Source organism: Fukomys damarensis, unplaced genomic scaffold, assembly GCF_012274545.1.
Source record: "Fukomys damarensis isolate Sample0158 unplaced genomic scaffold, DMR_v1.0_HiC HiC_scaffold_8, whole genome shotgun sequence".
NCBI lineage: Eukaryota > Metazoa > Chordata > Mammalia > Rodentia > Bathyergidae > Fukomys > Fukomys damarensis.
Window position 1 is genome coordinate 2,462,374 of NW_022900920.1, and position 9,199 is coordinate 2,471,572.

At 49.0% G+C, this 9,199-nt stretch overlaps 1 protein-coding gene across 1 annotated transcript in view; it reads right to left on the minus strand.

Annotated features, from left to right (window-relative positions):
* The window catches only part of Sfrp5 (secreted frizzled related protein 5), a 5,541-nt gene extending 4,912 nt beyond the window's left edge, over positions 1 to 629 (minus strand). The window contains exon 1 of the mRNA XM_010638547.2: positions 1 to 629. Coding sequence (XP_010636849.1) covers positions 1 to 447 — 447 coding nt within the window. The 5' untranslated portion in view covers positions 448 to 629.
* Between the last annotated feature and the right edge of the window lie 8,570 nt (positions 630 to 9,199).

The window sequence follows — 9,199 nt, forward strand, 5'->3', positions numbered from 1 at the left end:
CATCTCGGGCCAGGGGAAGCCGTAGGCCTCCATGAGCGGCGCACAGCCGGAGCGCACGGCCTCGCACAGCGAGCGGCACGGGTAGATGGGCCGGTCGAGGCAGACGGGCGCGAAGAGCGAGCAGAGGAAGACCTGCGTGTCCGAGTGGCAGCGCTTGGCCAGCAGTGGCAGCCAGCTGCTCGCCTGCTGCTTCACCTCGGCTAGGCTCTCGTGCTCCAGCAGGTTGGGCAGCCGCATGCGCTTGTAGCCCACCGTGTGGCAGAGCGGCAAGTCGGCGGGGATGTCGAGGCACTGAGGAGGCTTGGAGTAGAAGCGGCCGTGCAGCGGCTCGGCCTGCCAGCCGTAGTAGTCGTACTCCTCGCCGCTCGCTGGAGCACCGTTCAGCGCCCCCAGCAGCAGCGCCAGCGCCAGCGCGGCAGTACGCGCGCCCCCAGCCGCTGCCCGCATGGCCACGCTCGTCCTGGGACCCCTGCAGCCGTCGCCGAGGTGGCCAGAATAGGTGGCAGCCTTCGCTCCGCTCGGCTCCGGGCGCCCCAAGTGCTCCAGGCACCTCCCACCTCGGGGCTCCTGGCCGGGCCTCGCTGCAAGCCCCAGCCAATCTCTGGTCGCCCGGTCCCCGCCCCAAGGCGGCGGGGCAGGATGGAGCCCCTCGGCCCCCTCCCGCTCCCTCGCTCCCTCCTACGGCCCCGGCCGTGCGCCCTTTCCGTTCGCTTTGCCCCTCTCCCTGGTGCGGCTTTACCTCCCTGGCGTTTTCCTTGCCCCTGGCCTTCTCCATCCTTCCCCCTTATCTCTCTGCCGCAGCCCCTCCTGTTCCTTTTCTCACTCACTTCTCTTGCTTATCTGTCCACCTCCCGCTCCGCTCTGTTTTCTCTTCCCGACACCTCGGTTGCTGTTCCTCCTGAGCACACCCGCTGGTCCAGGAAGGCAGCGCTTCCCTTTGCCGCCTTCAGGCGTGCACTGATTGAGCTCCTGGGCAGTGCAGCAGATCGGAGAGGGTTTAAGACAAGGCAGTCTTAAGGGGGTGTGTGTTGTGTGTGTGTGGATAGGTAGGTAGGTAATTGTGGCTTCTATTTATGAGCTCTTACTAAGTTCCAGGGATGGTGCGGAGCACTGCACAACCTTATCAACCTCTATTCTAACGTTAACTAGTACTTAATGAGTGCTAATTGTATGTCAAGACTGTTTTAAGCGCATTGCATGAATTACCTTATACCCATAACAATGCCACCGGCTGGCTGGATGCTATTATCATCCCCACTTTACAGATACTGAGCTGAGGTCAAGAGAGATGAAGTGAGCATGACAGCCAGCATTTGGACCCACACAGTCTGGTTCTAGAGTCAGGGCTCAGAGACAACCAGGAGGTCTGGATTCCGCTTCTGTAGGCCTAATGGCTTATACAGGGGCTCAGGGGGGTGAAGTGATTAGTCTGAAGCCATGTAGCTCATGAAGGGCCAGGGTTTGAATCCCAGATGTGGGGCTCCAAAGGCCAGGGCATAAGCACTGTGCCATATGTAAATTTTATCCCAGGTAGAAAACACTATGGGAGGAGCAAGGAATTAATAATATCAAAGAGAGGAGGTGACTTTCAAGGATCCCAAGCTTGGTGTCTTTCCTATCTGGGCCATGCCTTCTTTGGTTTTCTGTGAAAGGAACTTGGAGGAAATGCTTGGTGGTACCACAGGAGGGACTTTCTTAAGAGCCGTGTCTGACTCCTGACCTCTCAGCCTTTGGTAGGCAGGGTATTGGGAAGGAATCTCCAAGGAGGGAGGACTGTATTTACTGCCGCTCCTGGGTTGGTCCTTGTAGGGGTAGCATCTCAGCCCATCTGTCTGAACACCAATATGTGCAAAGCATATGGTGCTAGTGGGTAGGGACACAGGTGAGAAGACATGGCCCTGCTTCATCTGACCTAGAGTGGGAAGAAAACACAAGGCAGGGCAAAGGAGGCAGAAGGCTCAACAGACAGAGCCTGGGTTGGAACAAGATATCTTGATTTCCAGAATGACCAAGTTAGGTTCAGGTTCAGCAAGCCAGGGCCCTTTCCTTCCCTTTCTGCCTCTCTCAATACCTAGCATTAAGGTTTTGCAGCCAGGTGTGATAGTGCCGTCCCATCTCAAAATACCAAGAAAACAACCAACCAATCAGCCAGCCAGCCAACCAATCAAGCAACCAAGCACCCAACTAGCCAGCCAGCCAACCAGCCAACCAACCAAGCAAACAAAACCAGAGGTTCTACAGTTCTACAGATGATCAGTCAGGTGAAGGAATGCTTTCTGCAGGGCCAGGCATTATAGTGTACTAATGGGGCATTAGCCCTGACTCTATAGACAGAGTCAAGTTCAAATTGGGGCTTCTTATGATCGCTTACGAGCCGTGTCACCTTGGCTAAATTCTGAACTGTTCTGACCCTCAGTCTGCTAGTTTGTAAAATGAAACTTCCTCAGCAGTTATTGTGACGGGAAAATAAAGCAAATGAATGAATAAAAGGAAAATATGACAATGCCAGCATGTAAAGAGCACCTTGGAATGTAAGATCCCCAAGGGTGTATGACTTTGGGGTGGAAATATTGTGAGCATTCTGAAACCTCCTTCAGATACTGTGGCCCTGTCTCTGCTACGGGCTTCAGAGCAGCAATTCTGCTTCTTGTTCTCCAGCTCCTGCACCCTTTCATGGGGAGCAGACCTCTATTTTCCAGGGGGAGGTATGGCTCTGGTGGGGGCAGTGGAGCCTCCAAGCTGTTGTGCGAGGTGCCTGCTCCTTGGGCAGCTGGCCGACTGAGCTGTTCTTGGCATCTCAGTGCCTGACCTGGACAGAGCCAGGCATTGTTCCTGCTGCTACTCATGTAAAAACAATACATGGCAAGACATGTGTGAGCCTGTACCTGGCAGCCTTTGAGGGGGGGTTCCAACGGGCAGCAAGACCAGGCTGGAAGCCTCTGGGCAGAGGAGGATGGGCAGCTCTGACTGGGGACTCCCAAGACTCCCTGACGTGGACAGGGGATGAGAGTGAGCAGGGAAGCCCTTCCTAGGAACTGAGCCCGGCCAGCGCTGTGCCTTGGGAGGTTGTCAGGAGCCTCCCTTTGTGGCCAGTCTGTTACCCCGACTCTGTAGCAGCGAGGGCAGGCTGCTCTGTGATGTGGTACCCCTTCATGATGAGGCTGGCCCAAGCCCTTGGCAGCTGGTGGGACACCTGGTGTGCTGGACATCTGTCCATCCTGGAGCGTCTGCAGTCTGTCTAGGCACATGTTTCTCTAGCTGACGGAGGGTCTGTTTGTTCCAAAGAATGTGTATTTGTGGTTTGTTATGAGCAAGGTTCTATACAGATACCCACTCAGGTACTTCTTAGATCTAAGACACCACTTTGATCAAACTTGTTAATTATGTCATCAAATCCTACATTTTTCTACCTTTTTGTTGTTTATTTCAGAGGTTCTCAAAATAAGTCAGGGTCCCCCAGAGACCCTTTCAGAGGGTCTGCAAGGTTAAAACTGTACACATTTCAGAAGTTTACTCAAAGTACAAGATAGACCAATTTAAGGTAATAGAATACAAGCAATTTATTGATATGATTTCAGAGTCTACATTACAACAAACATTTAAGAAATGACCACATGAGCCGAGCTTGGTGGTGCATACCTGTAATCCCAGCACTCAGGAGGCTGAGGCAGGAGGATCGCTGTGAGTTCGAGACCAGTCTGGGCTACATAGTGAGTTCCAGAGCAGTCTCAACTACATAGTGAGACCCTGTCTCAAAAAAACAAAAACAAAACAAAAGAAATGACCACATGTCAGTTTTTTGGGGTACTGTCAAAGAAGAATACCCATAATTATCTGGAAAGGCTGTTAAAGTACTCTTCTTTTTTCTAACTACATTTTTGTGTGAGACCAAATTTTCTTCGCATACTTCACCAAACCACATGTGGCAACAAATTGAGCACAGAGGCAGATATGAGAAACCAACTGTCTTCTATTAGGATAGATGTTAAAGAGATTTGCAAAAATGTGAAAGAGTTCCACTCGCCTCACTCAATTCTTTCCCTTTGGAAAATATATTTTTTCATAAGCATTTATTAATATTAACATATAATTATTTCTTAACTGAGTTAATGCCGTTAAATTTTTTTCTGACAAAATTTTAAACATGATAATTATTAATAGATATAATCCCCATAATTTTGGGCTCTCAATATTTAAGGGCACAAAGGGGTTTGAGACCAAGCAGACCTGCTAGTCTACTTAACTTGTCTATTTTTTTTTAGTGTTCTTTATATTTTTCTTTTTCCCCCTCATTGAGTTTATTGGTACATTCTAGGTATACAGTACAGTTACATTCATCATCGGGATCCTGTACCTTTACATGACAGGTCTTGGTTCTTTTTTCCCCTTATCCCTGCCCTCCCTTCACCCCCTCCTCCCCTTCCTGTTTACAAACACTTTATTTACATTTTTTCATTTTCTCATATTTTTTTCTTTTCCCTTATTCCCTTTCCCCTACCCTTCCCGCTTTCCCTACACCTTTAACACTTTTCTTCCTATTTCACATTGTTAATTATCTCATTAGGATCTTATGTACTATTATAGTTTTTCACACCAGAGAAACTATTCGGTATTTACACGTGTGACTTATTTATTTCACTTAGGAGTATCCTCAATATGTATCCATTTTCCTATGAATGTTTCTAATTTCTCATTCTTTATGGCTGAGTAGTATTCCATTTTATAGAAAAACCACATCTTCTTTTAACTTGTCTATTTTTGAGAGAAGTATATAAAATCTACTTTGCACGTGAGTCTGTGTCAATTTTTCCATTTATTTATTTATTTTCTCCAGTACTGAACCCAGGCTGATCTTGAACTTCGAATCCTCCTACATTAACCTCCCAGAGTGTTGGGATCATAGGTGTGTACCCTCATGCCCAGATTTTTTTCCTTTTAACCAGTTCTGCTTTATATACTTTGAAGCTACAGAATGCTTCATAGTTATCATGTCTCTGGGTTGGATTTTGATCTGTATGAAATATCCTTTTAATCCATAGTCTTTGGGAATAATTCTATGAACCAACTGACACCTAACTAGGATTTGCCTCATAGTTTCCTGTGATCAGTTCGATTTCAGAGCCATAAGCCGGGTCTGCCCTGTTCGTGCCTCCTTTATAAGGGTCCCAGGAGAGTCACTGTGGGATGGAGGACTTGCACCACAAAGCTTGGAATCTTATTTCCATTTATTAGCGAGCACTTCTACACGCTGAATCCCAATTGCCTCATCTACAAAGTGGGGAAGACAACTTTACCCTATGTGCTCCATAGGGCTCTCTTGTAGATCAAAAGAGATAAGAAAAAAGGAGCTTGGGCTGATGATGGAGGTGAGGCTGACATTGTTCTTGGTCTGAGATGGGGCTGAGGGATGGGATGAAGGTCCCTCCCCTGTGACTTCTCCCATCCTCTGGCTATGAAGAGGCCCTGCCAGCACGGGCCTGCCTAAGACAGGATCTTGTCAGTATCTCAGCGTCTGCTGGAGTCATCTGCCCCTTACATCTCAGCACTTCCTTGCTACAACACAGTCCTCACGGCTGCTGCTGTGTGTGGAGTGTTCAGAAGAAATCCTAGGGCGAATGGTTTGTTGATAAATAGGACTATAAGGTCTGACAAGGGCCTGTTGTTCCTATGTATTCTCTTCTTCCCATTTTCAATAAGAGGAAACCAAAACTTGGTCTTCTTGACTTCTAATCTAGTGCTCTTCTGACCATACCTCTAGCACCGTTTTAATTTCCAGCCTTTTAGCTTTATGAATTACAAAAGAAAATTCTGTCCTAGAGCTCCCCGCTGTGTGGGGCGTCTGCACTTTGGTGAGCAGTCCAGGCAGGGCAACTGGCATAGCTGGGTACCTTGGTAGCAGTGACCTGGGCACAGAGAGCTTGAGCTTCAGGTTGTTATGCAGCTCATGTGGCTCAGGGAGGAAAAGTAGAGGCCAGGCTTGTCTTGGGCTGGTGGTTTGGTCCAGCACAGATGTGCCTGTGACTGGAGGTCTGTGGGTGGAGAGAGATGGAATAATGCTCAGCTCTTCTTCCTGGGAGTCTCCAGGTTGTGGTCAGTAGGCAACCCTGACTAGACAACATCAAAGAGGCAGTCAATGTTTTCATTAAGAGAATAAGCTCGGGGGCCAGACAGACTTCAGTTTCAGCAATTCCACCTGATCTTGGGCTATTTTGCCTCTCTGTGCTTCAGTTTCTCATCTGTAAAACAGGGATATTAGTAACAATAATTCATTATAGGACCATTGAGAAGGTTAGAGTTAATTTTTTTTCAGCTTTAATTGAGTTTATTGGTACATTTTAGGGATACAGTACAGTTACATTCATTGTTGGGTTCTTGTACCTCTACATGACAAGTCTTGGGTAGAGTTAATTTTAATAATTACTTAGCACAATACTCTTAGTAAGATCTATCTATAACTGTTAGTTAGTATTATTGAACATTGGCGTGACAGTGTTCTTTGGTGACCATCACCAAATTCTGCAGCTCCTCACTCCTCAATTCCTCTTACAGCCGCCCTCTTTCTCCTCATTACCAACCTCTCATCCCCTCTGCTGTCCTCCAGTCATCATTTTCTACTCTGTAGAAGCTGAAGTAATCATTTCACACCCCAAACCTGATGGCCTCATCCTTCAGCTCAAGACCCTCAGTGGCTCCCTCAGTTGCTCTTGAGATAAAGTTCTCACCCAGGCTCCAGGTAGGGCAGATCTCCTGCGGATCACTCTCTAGAACCTGGAAGCTTCCTTTGCAACCCTCATCATGCTGGTCATTACGTACTTGGGTTTATTGGCCAAGTTCTGGTTTCCTACTAGATCAAGAGTTCCACAAGGGCGAGGCCTTTTCTATTCATCCTGGTTTCTCTTGACACTGGCAGTCACCGTGGCAGGTGCTCAATAAGTGTTGCATGAATAAGTCACTGAAGAGATGGATGAAGATTTTGGTGGGAGGAAGTGGTTGAAGAAAGGAGTCTCTGGAATCAGGTGGTCTCAGCTCTGTTGGAATTCTTGGAAGGCCCAGGGAAGATCACAAAGGCCACAGAGTGACTGTGCAGGAGTAGGTAGGGCCTGCGTGGAGTAAGCTGAATGGTGAGTCAGTTACTTGTTTCTGATTGGTGGCTTCCTTTCCTTTTTCTCTGGGTACTTGCTTGGGGCTTCCTCGGTTCTTGGAATTATGCTCTGTGCTTTTCTTATGGTATCTCATTTCATTATTCCAGTAGCACCATGTGAATGACATTACTATCCCCCCTTTATATGAGGAAACTGAGGCTCAGAGAGGATAAGTTACTCACCTGGAGTCACTAGCTAAGAAGCAGTCTGGAGGGGAGACTAGCTGATGAACATGTGCATCGGAACTTGTCATCATGGGGGGACTTCCTGGTTGAGGGGTGTCCATGCTCTAGAGCCACCTCTGTGGAAAGTGACAAAAGCAGTGGCTGCAGAGTCAAAGCCTGTTAGGGTTTTGCCTGTACTGCTTGTAGGCTATGGGAGTTTGGAGAAGACACATTTCCCGGTGCCTCAGTTTACCCATCTGCAAAACAGGGACAAGAAGAGTTTCTCTGCAGATTTGCTGGACAGATTAATGGAAGGCATGAGAAACTGCTGCAGTGTCAGTGGTGAGAGGGTTTTGTGCAACAGTAGGAGGTGGGCAGTGCAGGCCCTCCCTTCTCTTGGCCCTTGCTGTGGTGATGTGGGGTCCTTCGGACCCCAGGTTTATAAAATGTAGCAGCAGAAAGCTGCACTCTATTCTGCTGGGTCTGACCACCCACAGTTTGTGGAGGCAGGACTAAAATTTCATCAGTGATTCTCCATGTTTCCTTAAATCAACACAGAATGGTTCATTTGCCTGTAAATAAAACAGCAGATTTCTCTTCTTTGGGCTGGAGTTATATCCTCTCAGGACTGAATTCCTTCTCATGCTGAACAGAAGTCAACTGGCCGTCCCTGAAGCTCTGATTAATAGAAAAAACAGACCGGGTGGGGGAGTGAATGGCTCACAAGGGGACCTAGGTCAGAGGGGCCTCCAGGGACTTTGTGCTCTGAGTGTAGGAAAGGAAGTCAGGAATCCCTGGCAGGGACCCGGGGCAGGACTGTGGAGGGGAAACCCAGGGCAGGAGTGTGAGGGGTGGGGGCCAGCTGTTGGGGAATCCTGGGCAAACAATAGCTTCATTAAGAAGAGACTGCGGGTGGGCAGGAGCTGGGCATGACCACAGCTAGGAGGTGAGAACACAATGGACTGACCCTCTTTCCCTTAACACAGCCAATGGAGCGATTGTCCTCTGCTGAGAGGGAGCTGGGGCCTTGGTCTGCGAATAGCCGGATGCCTGCCCTTAAGACCACGGATGTGATCCCAGCCTTCCAGACGGGCCCCAGAGTGGCTCTCCATGCTGGATGCGGAGAGTTCGGGCCCTGTTAGGGACTACCTGCTCCTACCCCTTCTGCTGACAGAGCAGGGCACGGGTATCCAAAAAAAGTGCTCTAAAAGGAGTCCCACGCCTCTTCTACCTGCTTCTAGGAACCCAGGGCCCTGTTTAGATGTCTCTGAGGCCTGGCTTAGCCCACTTCCCCAAGTTCTGTTCGTCTGCACTGCTGCTGCTTTTTGGTTGTCTACTTAGCTTGATTCGTCTCAAGTACTCCTCCTGTAAAGTCAGAAGGCCTAAGCTACATGTGCTACTGAACAGGACAGGTATAACCTGACCCCACTTGGGCTAGCCCCTGGGCTTGGTCCCCAGGATGACTGGACGGCTATGAGCAATGAGTGGGCAATGTCCTACGTAGCCCCATGTGACCGAGAAGAGTCCTGCCCAAATGTTGAGAGCACCCCTGTTGAGAAGCACTGAGAACTCCATGCTTTTCACCATTGCTGTGTTTAAAGTAGAGCTTCCCTTTCTTCCTCAGCAATGGTGGGAATTCAACAGATAAAACAGATGAAAGAGGAGAGGCAGTTAGGGTTGGTGTGGGGCCTAGAGCCCCAGCCACTCACACCCTACCCAGAGTGAGCTCTGTCCAGACCTCCTTGGCTGACATCAGGGGCCTCTCCATAGCTGGGTGTGTCCTGTCTGGTTGTTCTGATTGGCCAGACTCCTGTTTGATTGGGCAGACTTGAATCAGGATGAGAAATGCTTGTCTTCGAAGGGCTGTTTGAAGGAGCTGTCCTGTCCCCTGCT